Source organism: Scyliorhinus canicula, chromosome 16 (assembly GCF_902713615.1).
Source record: "Scyliorhinus canicula chromosome 16, sScyCan1.1, whole genome shotgun sequence".
In the NCBI taxonomy this organism is placed as follows: Eukaryota; Metazoa; Chordata; class Chondrichthyes; order Carcharhiniformes; family Scyliorhinidae; genus Scyliorhinus; species Scyliorhinus canicula.
In genome coordinates, this window is record NC_052161.1 from 39544720 (window position 1) to 39563246 (window position 18527).

The 18527-nt window shown below is 43.9% G+C and overlaps 1 protein-coding gene across 1 annotated transcript in view; it reads right to left on the reverse strand.

The window, feature by feature from the left end:
• LOC119950873 (disintegrin and metalloproteinase domain-containing protein 12) overlaps positions 1-18527 on the reverse strand; it is a 451211-nt gene that overhangs the window by 381517 nt on the left and 51167 nt on the right. Inside the window, 1 exon segment of the mRNA XM_038773759.1 lies at positions 13718-13851. Within this exon segment, the coding sequence (XP_038629687.1) occupies positions 13718-13851 (134 nt within the window).

An 18527-nucleotide genomic window follows, 5' to 3' on the forward strand; every position in this document is an offset into this window, starting at 1 on the left:
TCCAGCCCCTTGTTCCATTCTTTGATTCATGATTTGCATAATTTGAAATAGTTATCACCTTTCACTTTTTAAGGGAGATTTTCCAGGGTCTTCACTCAAGATGCATTTGATTGCCTGGGTGAAGCCCATATCGAAAATGGTGGGTGGTGCCTGAAGGTAAATGGGCTTCGTAATAGGCAAACACTCTGACTCACCTAATTTTCTGATATTTGCTGCACCAACACTGTTCAGTTTGTCTGCAGATCCAGGAAACTCTACCCCTTTTCCTGAAATATCTGGTGCACAAACTGGAACTTAAGTCTTCACTCTCTGTTACAACCTTAGCTAACACAGAAAACTAAAACAGATGATTTACAGTTGTAAAGCTGTCTCAAGAGTAAACCCCACAGTGATGAAGAAATCTCCTTATAGTTTGGCTGAACTCCTGGCATCTGTGGGTAATATAATCTGCATGTTCTGAAGCTAATATTGGCAAAAGATGGAATTCAGACATGCTCAAAGCAGAGAGAGGTGTTTCCTTCAAAAGCATTTGAGTGTTAGATTTTGCTTTCTTCCTAGTAGCTGTGATGTCTTTGCTATTGTCCCACTGCCAAAAAAAATCATTGTATCTGTTACACATTAGCTGTGAGAAAAATGTGAAGCCGTTTAATTTTGTATCTGCATTTTGTGAAATTTTTCCCAAGTTTATTTAAAAGGCAAATCTATCCTAAAAAATGCCAATTCTTCATATTTCTACCTGTACAATAAAAATTCCTCCCATCTTGGTTTAAGAGGACTTTAGTAGTAAAGTCATACTGGCCAACAATACACAAGCCACTTAAATGTCCTGTGTCAAAAAAATTGACATTGAAGGAAATGAACCTGGAAATTACTATTCACAATGCTAGCACACAAACTCTTAGCACATATGGCATTCTTCTATCTGCTAATTTAACATTTTATTTTTTTATTCGTAAATTTAGAGTACCCAATTCCTTTTTTCCCAATTAAGGAGCAATTTAGCATGGCCAATCTACCTACACTGCACATGTGGGGGAGGCCCATGCAGTCACGGGGAGAATGTGCAAACTCCACACGGACAGTGACTTAGGGCCGGGTTCGAACCCAGGTCCTTGGTGCCATGAGGTAGCAGTGCTAACCATGGTGCCGCCGTGCTGCCCTAATATAACATTTTAAATGAATGGATTAATACCTATTAGGACATGGATAGAACAAACAACTGTCTGACCATTGCACTGTTTCTGAACAGTATCAACTACTAACTAATTAATTTTCAAGCTATCCTGTCTTTCTGGGATTCGCATAGTATGTTTATCAGAAGTCACTGTCATCTGAAACACTTCACATTAATTAATGAGCCATCTTGTGTCAGTGAGGAAGTTGCTTTAAAATGGGAAATTCTGCCTATTTCAGTATTTCTAGTCTTTCTCCACTTTTTGTTTCCCACTTCCCATTTTATGACATGGGAATCATTAACTTTATTAGTAAAAGGAGCTCATGGGCTTCAGGGGAGTCATAAATCCAATTTATGGCAGTGCTCCATCTTGCTGAAATGAGCATCTTCCATTAAGCTTCTAACTAAGTTTTTCCAAACTAGCTGCATCAACCACAAGATTCAGTTGTTTCCCTGTTGGAAATGGGGATCTTGGTGGTTCTATTTCGATCTCTTTTAAGCGCAGACCCAGATGTCCAGTGACAGACTTGGGCCTCATGAGCTGAACTGTTGTAAAATTGCCCTGTGCATTTCAGATACTGGAAGCATTTTGTACTAGGTAGTCAGAATTCCTAGGAGCAGGAAAATGTACACAAACATGTTTACGCAATGTAATTAGGCTTATGTTGTAGCTTTCTGACCACGTACTAACTGAATGCAAGTTGTTGTTGTTTATTGTTAACAGATTATACTCGAAGCGGCTGTCGATAGTGTTTGTTCTCCATGATGAGAAACACAGCTGGAAAATCATGTCGAGGATTAAAACTGTTTCACCCCATGGGATTTTCCAACTGCCCCAAATTAAACAGAGCAGCTTTTTTCCCATATCCTGAGGAAGAGTTGCCATGACTTTCTTGGATTTTGAACATCTGACTTTTGAAATTTCAATAGCAACTGTCAAATACAAGATTAAGTATGAATGATCTCTTTTTCAAGTTAGTAACTGGCAAAACATGTAATATTAAATTGAACAGGGACAGCACAAAAGTTGTGCCTTTACCTAAAAGAAAGACTTCAATTTATTTCACACTTCTGATTACTGGATGTCTCACAGTGCTTTAAAGCCATTGAAGTACTTCCTGAAGTCTAGTCACTGCTGCAAGATAGGAAACATAGTGGCCAATTTGCACAGCAATCTCCCACCAACAGCAATGTGATGATTACCAGATAATCTGTTTTCTTTAATGTTGATTGAGGGATAACATTGGCCAGGACATTGGGTTAATTCCCCTGATCTTCTTTGAAATGCAGCAAGGGATATTTTATATCCACTCGAGCAGGGGCCTTGCTTTAACATCTCATCCAAAATAGTGCACTTCCGACAGTACAGCACTCCCTCAGTGCCAACTTTTGATTTTTGTAATCAAGCCCCGGAGTGGGACTTGAACACAGGACTTTGTGGCAGAGTAGGCAAAACTGCTATCAACTGAGCCAAGATTGACATTCAAACTGGAGGAAGACCTCAACATTTGAAGTCCTTTATTTCCAGTGAAGATCTGAACATTGATATCCTCCCCAATGAAAGCACCAAGGCATTAAAGGAAGGTAAAGTACAAAGACCCTCTTCAAACTCATGGCTGACGCCATCCTGCTCTTTGTATGTCTTGCATATTGACACATTCAATGACAAGAAGGTCTACTCAGGGCTGCACAGTAGCACAGTGGGTATCACTGTTGCTTCACAGCTCCAGGGTCCCAGGTCCGATTCCCGGCTTGGGTCACTGTCTGTGTGGAGTCTGCACGTTCTCCCCGTGTGTGCGTGGGTTTCCTCTGGGGACTCCGGTTTCCTCCCACAAGTCCTGAAAGACGTGCTGTTAGGTAATTTGGACATTCTGAATTCTCCCTCTGTGTACCCGAACAGGCGCCAGAATGTGGTGACTACGGGATTTTCACAGAAACTCCATTGCAGTGTTAATATAAGCTACTTGTGACAATAAAGGTTATTATTTTTGCAAAAGGGAACAAAGTCCTCTAGTGAGTGAGTTTAGCTGCGTGTTTCCCAGCATTTGCAGTGCCAAGAAATTGATGGTCATTCAATGCGACTCGTGTTGAATAAAGGGCCTGAACGGGGAACGTGCGGTTGAGGCTGCACATAACCCTGTTTTGTACAGGGGGGGGGGGGCTCCGCTTGCCAAATTTCCCCATCGTAGCGAGAGATCGGGATGCCATTTTTAAAAGGCTCCCAAAAACAATCCATGACCTCCCCCAAGTCCAAATGCAACATGTCAGGGCGTCCCCAAGTGGCACCAGCAGTGCCAAGGCACCACCCTGCCCAAAGGGCCTACAGCAGAAGGGGGGGGGGGGCCTCTGATCCCCTTGGAGACCCCCACGAGTGCCGCTCAGTCTGGTCCTCGTTTGTGGGGACCAGTTCCAAACGGGCTCACCAAGGTCTCTGAGGCAAAGGGGTTGAATCCTAAAGCCTCAGGTACCTCGGGAATCTGCACATTAGAGTGAGGCTAGCTGTCTCACTCCAATATGCAGTTTTGCCAAAACGTTATGCCGTCCACATTGTAATGACTCATGAGATTGCGTTGAATCTCGTGAGGCAGAGCAAGCCAGGTAGGTCCCAGAAGCGGGAACTCACAGCTTGCTGCGCCGTGGCGAGTTGCTTTTCCAGCACAGCGTGGCCGTAGGATTGCGTCCTTAGAAATCTTTTGGTTGAATCGCGCCCAATGTTATGTGACAGATTGAAAATACTGAGGCGCAGCATAATGTTGCATTCCAACTGATAACTAACCCTCAACAATCAGCTGGTGCTCTGTTTTGAAAGAGTGCAGTTGCCACCTTCCTTGTACTAGTAAACTGAACAGAAGTACCGTAAAAGAATAAGTGAGCCTCAAGGTGCAAGTTATATTGGGCTGGAATCTCCGGTTCCCCCGGCCAAGTGTTTCTCGGCAGTGTGCCGTTCGCTGGTGATGGGATTCTATCTTCCCGCCGCTTGTCAACGAGATTTCCCATTGTTTTCACCCCACACTGCTGGAAAACCCATTGGCCTGGGTGCGCTGCCGGCAGGAAAAGTGAATCACAAGGACTGGAGAAATCCGCCCATTGTCTGCATGAAAACAAAAGAAAAACAAAGGCTTGTCTGTTTAAGCCACTCTGCTGATCTTCCAAAGTTGGTTCCAGAAGTTAAAGTGTGTTGAAAAGCGTTAATGCCACAGTCAAAAATCTACTGGAAGGTCTATGAAAATGAAAACCAAGGGACAAACAACAGTATTTATAATTGAAACGTAGAGAATACAGCAGATAAAACAACTGTCAAATAGCAATCCTGTAGAGATGCCATTTAAAAATGAGCACAATATAAATTAAATCCACAAAGACCAAAACAACGCCTTGAAACACCAGATCCTGCTCTGTTCTTGACTGCAACTCTTCTGAACCTATGGAGCATTTAGTCATGGCCATCTCCCATAAGGACTGCAAATAGACTGCCCAGACATGATTACTGAATGTCAGCTACTTGATAGAAAGCACCGGAAAGCACAAGCGGCAGCATTAACTGCTGGGTGGGCAGCAAGGGCTGAGGTTTCTCATCTGAAGCAGGTTTGAAGTGTATCCGGTGGTTTTAAGAATGATGTGTGGCATCTGGGTCTGAGATTCCCAACCCCATTTCTAGCGCTGGTGATTTTCATAGGCCTAGTAGGAAAGGGGGTGAGTCAGCAGCCAAGTCCTTCTGCTTCAACATTGCTGGCACATAGTGAAAGTAGGCATTTTCTAACTGCTGCACTGAGTGCATGTAAATGACTGGCACCCCAAAAGCCCACATGGAGTTAATACGACTGGTGGCGGGATTAATCCCTTAAGTGATCAGTACAAGAGTGGCTCCAGGGATGATAGATTGGAGGAGCCGAGCCTGTTCTCCTTGGGGAAGAAGAAATTTGATAACAATGTTCCAAACCATGAAAAGTCTAGACAGAGTAGTCCCATTGGTGAAGGGTCAAGAACCAGAGGACTGATTTAGGATGATTGGCCAAAGAAGCAAGAATTTTGCAATAAAAACCAAATACGCTGCCTGAGAGTGAGTTGGGGGCCAAATTCAATCATGATGTTTACTGAGGAATTGGATAAGCGCTTGAAGAGAAACAAATGGCAAGGTTACAGGGAAAGGGCAGGGAGTGAGGTTAGCTCGGTTGATCTTACTGGGAGATGGCACAGGCCCAAATGGTCAAATGACCTTTTTTGTGCTGTAGCCATTCTATAACTGCCAAAGTGCATGTCAACCTTCTGATCCTCACCTTGCCCACTGCAACTGACGAAAAACAAATGACAAAATAAATGATAATCTGCCCCCCCCCCCCCCCCCCCCCCTCCATGATTAAGCAGAAAAGATAGAAATTGATCAAACCCCCACTCGACATAGTGGGGCTAAGAGAGGGTAAAAATATATTGTGAAGCCCTTTCCTCTCCTCTTCTTCCCTCTGCCTCTTCCCCTCACTCTTTCGCCTTCCATTTATCTCCCTCCTTTCACCTTCCCAGGCCATGTTCAATTCTTCCCTAACCTCTAACCCAGCTTGGTTTAAAGAATGAGCTGGGTCTGAACACTCTGTGAGCAATACCAAAGATTAACCAATGATTAATAAGTTTTGTATTGCCAACATACACAATGGCCGGAGTTCTCCGTTCTGGAGCTTAAGTGCTCCCGCCAGCAGAGAATTGGGACTGGTGTATGCTGAAGCTGGGCCCAGGTGCGAGTCTCTCGGGGGAGTGCGTGCCAGATTCTGTTGGAATCTTGGTATCGGGACGCCTGCTCCTGAGGTTCAGCAGCAGGTTCCCCCCCCTCCCCTCACTGATACCACCCAGCAAATCCCACCGACCCTCAATTCAGAGTCTCCCATCAGACCCTGCCCCACCCCCCATCAGTCACCCCTGCCTGAAAGCTGAAGAACAGTCCAGGCAGCACAGTGAGAAATCACTGCATTTCACTTACCCTTTCATATATCTACTGCTCGGGACAAAGGTCTTCAAAGCAGCACATCAAAAGCAGTGAAGTGCCTTCTGCTGGGAAAAAGAGGAAGTGAAGCCGCTTATCTGCTTTTGATGAGCTGTCAATCATAGCAAGAGTGTTTATAAAGATTGTGGTTCGCATCGAAGCAGGGCAGGTTAATGGAGATGCATTCAATGTGAAGAGAAAGATAAATAAACAATCCACCAAGCACTGTACTGCCTAGTTTGCTCTTCAGCTTTCAGGCAGAGGTGACTGATGGAGGATCTGATAGGGGTCTCTGATGAGGGGGTCTGATGGGGTGGCTGGTGGTGTCTCTGATTGGGGGTGACTGATTGGGGCGGGGGTCTGATGGAAGGCAGGATCAACACCCTAGATCCCTGGGGAACCCCCTCTGCAGCCTGGCAGCGGCTGGGGGTGGGCGGGGAGACTCGGACTTCAAGTCCATTAACTGCACGCATGTGCATGCTTAACATTGATTTACATGTTCCCGCCAACTTGGCAGGTAGCACACCACCGCCGGCAGCGGGGGATCGGACCATAGCAACATGCTTGGCGCCTGGTGCCAAATCTGTTTTTCGGCGGACGCTCCATTCTCCGCACTATTAGATTCCCTCTCGGAGTGGAGGTTAATGGAGAATGCCGGCCAATACTATTTTAAACAGTGAAAGAAAAGTTTTAGTACTTGTATTTCAAATACAAATTAGTATAATCGGTGTTTAAAATGTATTTGAACAGTGACTACAACAAATAAAATTTCTGTATATTGTCAATGTATAAAATTACACAACATTAAATATTATGTAATAAGGTTCCAGAGTAAATCATAGAATCATACTAAATTACAGAAGAGAATGAAGCCATTGAATAATCATGCCCAGTACAGTGTCACTCTTCTAATCTGGTCGAATTTCTCTGGGTTTTCTCTTTGTTCTTTTATATTCTTTGTTTTCATACAGTTATATTGCACCAAATGTTAAATTTCTATGTGCCAAAGTTAGATGTCTTTGAAACCTGGGGATACCAACAAACTCAAAAGCAAGTTCCATCAATGCTCTCAATGGAGTAATTCAAAAGCTAATGAACTGAATGAATTTCCAGGTTTTTCCACCTTTCTCCCACTAACTTTGCGGCAGAACTGGTGGGAGTGGAAAATTGAGCTGGAAATCTGTTCCTCCTAATTCTCACCTGAAGTGATGTGTGACATACTGATCTGCCTATTTTCTGTCATTTGTGGCCAGGGCATGGAACTGAGTTTTAAAAACAAAACGCTCATAGGTTGCGTGAAAGGTCAAGCGGTGGCTTTCGACGATCTATATGCCATAGTATGCTCGCGAAGGCCAATCTTTTCCCTCAGCCTCTGCTACAGTCAAATCTCTCTATGAAGCTCGCAATCTGGTCAAGGTGACGTAAATGACCAGTATTCTAGACAGCTCCGTGATCTACCACGCCAAAGATGCACCATAGTTTCACACAAGTGGAACATAGAGGCCCGTGTATCATTTAACAATTAAACCCTGTTCTTTAACCCTTTTTTGGAAATTAATTCAGTTCATCAGCTTTTGAATTGCTCCATGGAGAGTATTGACTTTATTGATGGAACTTGCTTTGGATTTCATTGGTGCATACAGGTTTCAAAGACATTTACAACATTTTAAAATTAACATATTTTAAAAATAAATTATATGAGATCAATAATTTTCATTTATTAGTGAAGATTAGTTCGTGGAATTGCTAATGATCTTAACAAGGCCTTAAACACCGAACCATTAGGGGGCGCGATTCTCCCAGCCCCGCGCCAGGCCGGAGAATCGCCGCAACCGCGCCACACCTCCCCAACACCGGCACGCGATTCTCCGAGGTGCGGAGAATCGGCGCCATTTGCGCCAGCGCGTTTGGCGCGCTGCCAGTTGTGGGCCGCAGTCCGCGGCCGGGCCGCCGATTCTCCAGCCCAAATGGGCCGAGCGGAAACAGCAGAGTCCCGCCGGCGCCGTTCACCCCTGGTTGCTGCCGGCGGGAACTCTGCGCGAAGGGTCGGGGGGGGCCTGTGGTGCTGGGAAAAGCGCTCCTTCATCGGGGGGGGGGGGGGGGGGGGGGGGGGGGCCTCCGATGGGGTCTGGCTCGCGATCAGGGCCTACCGATCAGTGGGCCAGCCTCTCCCCCCGGGCCTACTTTGTTGCGCGTCCGGCCCCAGAACCCCCGCGCCATGTTGCATCATGGCCGGAGCGTTCCGTGAGTCTACCGCGCATCCGTCGGTTGGCACTTCACCACTGCGCATGCACGGGTTGGCGCCGCCCCCAGTCCATGCCAGGATGTAAGGCTGGAGTGGCGTGAACCGCTCTCGCACCGTGCTGGCCCCCTGTGGGGGCTAGAATCCCTACCGCACGTGCCCGTTTCACGCCATTGTGAAACGCGACAGCGTTCACGACGGGGCAGACACTTAGTCCTGCGATCGGTGATCGCGCCCTAGATTCTTTAAAAAAAACTAACAGTTTGGTAAGATTCTTATTCACATTTTGGAGTAATACTAAAGGTCAGCAGGGAACTCATGTCGCTGTTTGCACTGTCTACCATTCTTTCATCATTTTCCATTTACATCTACATTTTCATTGAAATTGGAAATAAATGAATTTTATTCCTAATACATTTGTATGCGAATACATATCGAAGGCTAAAAAAACGGGAACACCTTTTCTGCTTCCTGATATAGATAGCGAAATGCAGGATGTTCTTGCACAGTCACACAACCTATTATTTCTAATGGATGGAACTGATAAGTTTCCCATTAGGTCACATTGCAAATCATTTGTATTATTGGGTGCCTGTGCAGTCAACCATGATACTTTCACGCAAACCCATCAATTACATGTCACTTTGCATTGAATTTAGCACCTGTCATTGCATTGAATGCAGATCCTGTGATATGGAGTATTTTTCTTTATTATGTTTTTGCGAATTGTTGCAATTTTTCCTTTGTGAAACGACTTTAGAAGTGCTGCTATAGAGCCCCAATCCCACCCCAAATTTCTTAAAGAGCATACCACCGGGCTTTTTCAAATTGTTGCTTTGCAAAAAGATTTTCCAGTTTTATGTTAATTGCTATGTGACATCTCCAAATCACTTCCACATGGCATAACACATTACACCAGGAGCTTTTCCAGTCTTAAGCAAGAGTCAGGATGGAGGTAGAAGTGATGAAGACAGGATTGGAGAATCATCTTCAGGATGCCAGGTTACAAGAGCCTTGTTTTGCATGAGATAGCAGCCAGGAGATGGAATCAACGGCAAAGGTACAAAGGTTGTGGTGGAGGAGCAGAAAATGGATGGAATCCATATTTCCCTGTCCTGCCATAGGCGGGACCAGAATATCCTAGCCCATGTTTTCAGTCTTGCCAGTTTTCATTCAGAAACATGTGCAGCTTATCTGAACAAACAGTCTGACAACACAGAAGCAGTGGGGGAATCTAGGTAAGTGGTGGTGATGGGGGAGCTGGGTGCCACTTATATACATGTGTAAGCTCGCCCTATGTCTGCCAAAGGGAAGCTTCCACATGCATGCAGACGACACGCAGTTCTGCCTCTCCACTACCGGAGAGGATTAAGAGGGGAACCTTGGGGAACAGCAATAATGGAGGAGCCAGTGCTGGCAATGTTCTGTTGTGAATCAGAGATGTCTAAATTACAATTGCAAGTAACATATAACCCTGGCTTAGATGGCCTACAAAACCAAAGTTAATGCAGAACAGGACAAAAAATTTAAATGGTCAAATCAAGTTTAAGCAGATAGTTTGTCATTTAGCATAGAAAGATGTTCTTCTATGTGCACTTCTGAATTCGATATTTTGTATTGCAACTCTTTGTGCGTTTTTTTTTATTCGTTCATGTGGGCATCGCAGGCTGAGCCAGCATTCATTGCCCATCCCTAGTTGCCCATGAGAGGGCAGTTAAGATTGCTGTGGATCTGGAGTCACATGTAGACCAGACCAGTTAAAGAGGGCAGATTCTTTTCCTTAAAGCACATTAGTGAACCAGATGGGTTTTTACGACAATGGTTTCATGGTCATCATTAGACTTTAACTTCCAGATTTTTTAGAAATTGAATTCAAATTTCACCATCTGCAGTGGCAGGATTTGAACCTGGGTCCCCAGAGGTTTACTCTGGGTCTCTGGTTTACTAGCCCAGTGACAATACCGCTATGCCACCGCCTCCCCTAGTGTGGGCACATGTAAAGACAGCTGAGTGGTCCATTAAAGAAAATGTTTGGACGTCCCTACTGCAAATGTTATGATTCATTGTGATCATTATGAAACATCCCACTCAGTCAGTGTAATAATGAATAAAAAGGAATGGCCATTAGAATACAAGAAAAATATAAAATGGCATCCTTCCATAGATCACTGCAATTTACCCCCATCACAACCTGCCCACATTTCCATTGCTACCAAATGGTTTCTGTTCTGTTGAGACATGAAAGTTATAGTGCAATTCCAGTATTACTGATGATTGTCATGCACCATCATTTCTGCAAAATCATAGGGCAGCACGGTGGCCTAGTGGTTAGCACAACCGCCTCACGGCGCTGAGGTCCCAGGTTCGATCCCGGCTCTGGGTCACTGTCCGTGTGTAGTTTGCACATTCTCCCTGTGTCTGCGTGGGTTTCGCCCCCACAACCCAAAAATGTGCAGAGTAGGTGGATTGGCCATGCTAAATTGCCCCTTAATTGGAAAAAATAATTGGGTAATCTAAATTTATAAAAAGAGAAAAAAAAAAGTTTCTGCAGAATCACTGGGCAGAGCCAGTGCTAAATCAATGTCACAAGTATTGACACATAAAATGCAGGAACAGGAGTTCCTTCAGTCGATTAGACCATGGTTGAGCTGCATCTAACTCCTACGCGTCTTGATTCCATAACCCTTAATACCTTTGCTTAACAAAAATCGAATTATCTCAGTTTTGAAATTCTCCATTGGCCTCTGGGAGAGAGTTCCAAATTTCCACTACTCTTTGTACAAAGAAGTGTTTCCTGACATTCCCCTGATGTTGATAATTGAAGCCTACCTCTAATATTGTGGTTATGCCCTCTGTCGCCACCAAATGAAAAAGATTGACTTATCTATCTCATCAAATCCTTTAAGAACACCTCAATTATTATTCTTATTTGTATTGCTGCGGAAGCAGTTATAGTTTGATGTCGAAGTTAACAATCTGTTCAACGGCTTTGGTTAACGCTGTTTAAATGGTTTCGATGTCACCAGGAATGGATCTCCCAGGGTAGAAGTTCAGTATGTGGGCAATGGTCTGATTTGGATAGCCACAATCACAATTTGAGCTCTTCATCATGGTCCACTTGTGGCCACATTTTCCCTGGCCTATCCTCAAGTAGATGAGGGTTGTCCAGACTTTCCATGGAATCTTGAAACCTGAGGCTTAACCATTCACATCCATTATCAGGTTGCGGTTGATGATGTTTACAGTCAACAAGGAGGTAAGCCATCAAAAGGTGGGGATGTCGTCAGCTTGTAGGGTGTGGGGGTGTGTTCCAGAAGTCCTGTGACAATGGCAGTACTGTCAGCTGTCAAGAAGGCGACCGAACCCCAGGCTCCCAGTCCAAGCAGTAAAAACCCATTAGAAACATCTTAATAAGATCACCTTATTTATCTTTTATATTCAAGCATATACAAGTCTAATTTATGCAACCAGTTCATGTAATTGAATACTTTAATGCCCCAGAACCCATTCTGGTGAGGCTGAGCTGTTGCCCAATATATCTTTCCTGAGATATGATGCCCAGAAATTGATGTAGTACTCCAGATGGGATCTCTACTGCTATAACATAGCTTTTAATCCTTTCAATTCCAGTCCTCTTAATAAATAAATTTACATTCTAATATCCTTTTAAATTATTTTTTGTACCTAAAAACTAGCTTTTAATGATTTCTGTATCTTGGCCCCTAAATCTCTCTGTTCATTCAATGTCCTTAGCCTCCCACTATTTAGAAAATACTCTATTCTATCTTTCTTAGGTCTGAAGTGGTGACATTACACTTTCCCACATTGAACTCCATTTCTTAGTTTTGTCCTCTCCTAAACGATCAAAATCCCTTTCAAATGTTCCGCCCTGACCTACATTATTTACTGTGCCACCTAACTTAGTGCCATCAGTAAACTTAAGATACAAGACCCAGTGGGGTAGAAATCCATTCTGCAGCGCTGCTTACGCAGGCTATTGTTAATAATAATAATAATCTTTATTGTCACAAGTAGGCTTACATTAACACTGCAATGAAGTTACTGTGAAAAGATCCTAGTTGCCACAATCTGGCACCTGTTGGGGTACACAGAGGGAGAATTCAGAATGTTCAAATTACCTAACAGCATGTCTTTTGGGACTTGTGGGAGGAAACCAGAGCACCTGGAGGAAACCCAAGCAGACACAGATCAAATGTGCAAACTCCGCACAGTGACCCAAGCCAGGAATCGAACATGGCAGGCTGCACCACAGCCTGTTGCCGGAGCAGCTCATATGGTGTTCTTCATTGGTATCAACGTAGAACATAGCTTCCAACCCTTCCAATTCCAGTCCGCACAAGTAACACTCCCAGGCATTACCTGCCCTTGAGGAATTGATGCAAGTCTGTGCTTTACTGTGCCAAACCTCTCCCCCCCCCCCTCCCCCCACCCCCGTTCATACTTCATCCAAGTAATTTATAAATACAATGAAAAGCTATAGTCCCAGTACAGATTCCTGAGGGACATCACTAGTTACATCCTGAATAACAATTATGTCAAAAAAATAATGCATACGTGATCACAACACTTCAACTTGAATTTAGTTCTGACTATATAGCGTAAACCATGTTGGAATTCTTCTGGACTTTTAATAAAATATGCATTCTATCAGTGCAGCACTAAAATTAGGTGGGTAACAGAAAAAAAATGGTGAGCCCAGAGAAAAAGTACAGCTGCCAGTAGCCAGCAACAAACTTTATGTTATTTCAATGTGATTTACTTTTCCAACTACAAGTTCACATTCATTAACCTCAGTATACCAGGTACTGGCTTTTATTATAAAATCATCAGCAGAGTTGTAAAGGTCCTTACGTCGGAAGGTATTATCCTCTGGAAAATAATAAGTAACAGTGAAAATAATGAATGGGTTGAGCAGCAGTGCTGAGCATAGAGTTTATGGTAAACTTAAACTGCCTAAAATATGCTGAGGTCGGATTTGGCTGGATGCTGTCCCTGTGAAAATTGGATATTTCTGCCTAATGGCCTGTCTCTGATATTGAATATTAATATATTGCCAATACTGCAAAGTAGGATTTTTTTTCCAAAATGCTCTGATTTGCTTTGCCCTACTAAGCAGTACTTAATTTTCTTTGGACAAAGCTCCAATCTTAAAAATCCAGAAACAGAGTAAAGGGTGTTGTTAGAAAAATATTAAAAGTACCTGGTGATGATTTTGCTTACTTGGTTCCAGTACGAATAATGATTTACGCAGAAATAGGCATAGGTCACTTTTTCATAGGTTAGAAACAGGAAAAATAAAGATGCTGACCTTTCCATGAAGGTTGCTAGATTGTTTCTCGTGATCTCCATCCAGGAGGTAAGGAACTACTTGCTCATATTGCTGCAGCTGCTTTAGATGGTCTTGTTGCCTAGGCGATGACAATTTACTGGACAAAATATTGCCTGTAAATACATCATTGTTATTAAAGATCAGGAAATGGACCACATGTACTTTTATGTGGCAAATTGTTCAGATACATTTATGTGTCAAGAGTGAAAAATGTAAGGTTACACCTTGTAGCCACAGGTACAGTGCAGCATATTAAGCCAAATATGATCAAGTTTCTTGCAACAAAGATCCTCTCCAACTTAGATTCAAATCAGCAATGCCTCAGATTTCCCCCAGATAAGACCAAATTCTAGCAGACAACACTCAAAAATGACGACTGCCTCCTTAAAGCAAGTGCGACTGCATCTCCTCATTTTTTCTTCATATCATTAACGAATGTAATCATTTTAGATGAGCACTGTACATTATATTAGTGAAATGCTGTATCATCGATTTATAGGATACAGTTTGCTATGCAGGATATACCATGCAGAGTTCCTGCATTTCCACACAGAAAGAGATACTAAATTGGAGGAGGGACTCACAAAATGTCAGACATTGAGTAGCAGGAATGAGAACAAACTGACAACTGGCTGTCCATTTACCTTTAAAGCTGATCGAAATCCTAGAAAACAGTCATAATCCGAAAAATAACAATAAAGGAATCAATCGTTACTAAAGAAATGGAAACAATAGATAAGAAAAGATTGGTTCATCACTTGATACCATTGTCTTTACTATTGGTGTTGTGGAAAATAGGAATAGGTTCAAACCATTAGCCATACTTAGGATGGGTTTAAGCAACTCTTTCATTGCGGTGACCTGGACCATCAGGTTGTGGTAGAATCACTTCCCTATTAAAACTCAATTAAGATGAATTATGACTGACCTAGTTGACAATCAATAATGTTGTATAATTTCATTTACTTTTGCTGCAATATGGACCTTAAACCTTTTAATTTCCAATAGGGAAAAAAAACACTTAACCATGGGAATACAGTAAGGGATTGAAATGGGTCTGGTACTTGGCATCTGCACAATTTAAGACATTCAGATAGCATCACATTCCACAAAGGTAAACATTGAATATTTTCAACATATTTGAATCTTAAGATTGTGCTGACATTAACTCCAACTTTCATTTATCTGATCTCGTCTTTAAAATTCCTTATGGACTATACTTCAATGATATTTTATGGCAATGAACTCTACATCCTAATCACCCATTGCATTAACAATTTTCCAGCCTCCCTTTTTGTCCAATGTTGTGATTATTTTAAATATGTGCCCTATTCATTATCATTTTGTTGACAAGTGAAAACAAGCTATTTTCGTTTCTTCTAGATCATTCCTTAAGCTTTGTTCCTTAACCTACTTTCTAGCACAAATAAGCCCAACATCTTCAAGTTATTTCCATAGCTGTATTACTTCATCCTTGGCAACATCCCGATGATTTTTTTTAAAATTTGTTCTTGGGATGTGGGTGTTGCTGGCCAGGCCAGCATTTGTTGTCCATCCCTAGCTGCCCCTGAAATGAGTGGCTTGATAGACCATTTCAGTGGGGGGAAGTTAAGAGTCAACCGAATCGGTGTGTGGTTCTGGAGTCACATGTAAGCCGAAGGGTAAGGACGGCAGATTTCCTTCCCTGAAGGAGATTACTGAACTAAATGGGTTTTTAGGTTTTTATGACAATCAGTCATGCTTTCATGATTATCATTGGACTTACTTCCAGATTTTCCTAAGTCTAATGATGACTGGTGGAAGCCCAGGTCAGACACCGGAGGAGGCGGCAGCAGCGTTGACAAAGACTGGAGGCAGCACCCCATGTAGAGGGGGTCGCCGCACATCCTGAAGACCCGCACATCCTGAAGCCGCCCTTCAGGCCGAGGAGGAACCAAGAGGACGAACTGCCTAAGGTGCATATGCACTGATATCTCCTTCCCCCCCCCCCCCCCCCCCCCTCCTCCATCCCAGGCCACCGAAACTCATGGCCATGTCCTAGCATCTGCATCAGCTCTAGGATAACCTTGTCCAGAGACTCGGCATCTGACTAGGACTCAGCAGAGTCCTGGGATCTGGCAGACTTCCGACTGCTGACTCCCTGCCTCACCTCTGTGGTGCAGGGTAACCTCGTTGTCGGAAACTAGTCCCTCTCCTTAAGCAATCCCACAATCTCCAGGGCCCATTCTTCATAGGGGGTGAGGACTCGGATCGCTGGTACACCACCCCCCTCCATCTTGGCCCTTTCCTGCTTATTATGGGCTATCTTCTGTAGGGATAAAGAGAGGGCTTTGTGAACCACACACTTAATGGATCAGGGGGTCTATAGCAGGTGGCATGAGTGGACACCGCAACGGGACATGAAGGAGTTGTGTTGGTGGGTGCCGGGGTTGCGAAGGAACAAGCTTGAAGATTGGATGTGGGCAGTGTATGAGGTGGGGGGGGGGGGGGGGGGGGGGGGGGGGGCTTGCGACTTAGAGGGGTGTTAGACGGAACTGATGCCAGGAGAGAGGTGATAACTTATCCTTGCAGCTCGGAGGAGGTCGTTGGTCTTCTCCTGACATTGGACGCTGGTCCTCCTGGTCATGCTGCCCACACTGACAGCTGCTGCCAAGGCCTCCCAGGCAGTATTGGTTACCCTGCTGCTGGTCTTCCGACCCCCTCAGGGGAACAACATGTACCCTCTCACATCGACACTGTCCAGAAGCCTGGCATCCCCAGAGTGAGGAGCAGGTCTGCGCGCTGCCATGTTGACTGGGAGTGAGTGGTGAGGTAACATTTAAAAGCAGCTCCCTCTAGTTAGCGGTGGGATGCTGAGGCATGAATCTGGCGAATGAGATGGCCAGTAATGGTGAAAGACTCATGGGGACTCATTTCCGGCACTAAGTGTAGTTAAATATGAGCTGTGATCTCGCCAATGCGGCTGTCAAGAAACACCCCACCAATCACGCCCAAAATTACACTTCGAAATGTTTTCGTTAAATTGCGTTTGTTATCATTGTTCATTAGTGTTCTATCTCTCTGGACACAAGAGCCAGGATTCCAGGTACCTTTTTTGTTTTCTTGTCTTGTTATGTTTAATGACTAGTGTGTCTGCACACCAAACTTACATTGCTCCATTACAACTTCTAAAATCCTACAAATTAATGTGTGTTTATTTTCCCTGGTACAATTTCACATTTTACACTGAACTGCATCTTTAACCTATTTATTTAACAAGTTAGTCCATGTATATCCTCCTACACTATTGCACAGTACTCAAAACAATTTAGCATATTGCCCACAAATTTGAATAATTTTTCCCAAGTTAATTCTTAAACTTAACAATTGTGAGCATTTACCTAATAACATTATTGGGTCCAATGCAGTGTTTAAAAAAGGAAATGCAAAACAACTACTAAGATCCTCGAGTTAGGTATGGTTCATTTCAGTGGGATGAGTTTAGGCTGTCCACAGTAAGTTGGAAAAAATCTTTAAATGAGAAACATGTCAGAAGATCAGTGGGAGGTGGGAGAATTTATAATTCACAACCAGTTTATACCACCCTGAAGGCTTACCTCAAGAAATGCAACATTGATGTCAACGCCTGGGAAGCTCTTGCTCAGAATACACCTACTCGGAGGAACCTCCTGATTGAAGGGACACAATTCTTCTAGAATACTTTTCGGTAGTGAAGACCCAGAAAAGGAGCCGGAGAAAGGAATACCGGTGAGCTAGAGTCCAAGGATCGATTTCACCTCCCGGAAACACCTGCCTCGTGTGCGGCCGAAGATGTAGCTCAAGGATTGGGCTCATCAGCCATGCAAGCAACCACAGGACACGTGACTGGGAACATGGGGCTGGATTCTCTGCACTCTGACCCCAAAATCGCATTCGGCAATGGGGCCGAAACTCCAGTTTCCCGCAAGAAATCGGGACTGCCGCCAGTTGCCCCACTCCCCAAAAAGCGGCGTACTCCGATTGTCCATCTCCTCAGGCTATTGCCTCAGGCCCGCCCCGCTATTCTCCGTCCCCAACCAGCAAACACGGGGAGAATGTGCAAACTCCACACAGCCAGTGGCCCAGAGCCAGGATTGAACCTGGGACCTCGGCGACGTGAGGCATCGGGGCAAACCCACTGCGCCACCGTGCTACCTTGAGATCCCAAAAAATCCAATGTTGAATCAAGCCCAAACACTCACTAAAATTAACATCAACAAAATAACAGGAATGAAGAAACTAATGGTATGAAATAGTGACCAATCCGCAGGATCAGGCTTGCAAACCAGAGTTTTAAAGGAAGTAGACTGTACACATAATAGATGGTCTAACTATAATCTTCCAGAGAAATTATTTCTGCTTATTGCCGGGCGGTGGGGGGGGGGGAATTGATAGTAGATCAACAATAAATTTTAAATCACAGATTGGCTCATTATATAAATATATTTTGATGTGTAAACATGTATATGGAGTTAGGCTGCAAATCAGACAAGGTCTCAGTGAATGATGGAACATGTTCAAAGAACTAACTGGTCTACTTTAGAAGCAGCATAAAGGGAGCAAATGGTACCCTGTGCCTTCTAAATAAAGGCAGAGCGTACAAAAACAAGGATGGTGTGCTAAATCGTTCTAAATCACTGGTTAGGTCTCAGCTGGAATACAGTGATCAATTCTAGGCACCATAGTTTGGGAAGGATGTCAAAGTCTTGAGAGCATCCAAAAACATTTACCAGAATTATACAGGATGAGGGACTCTGGTTATTTGGGAGAG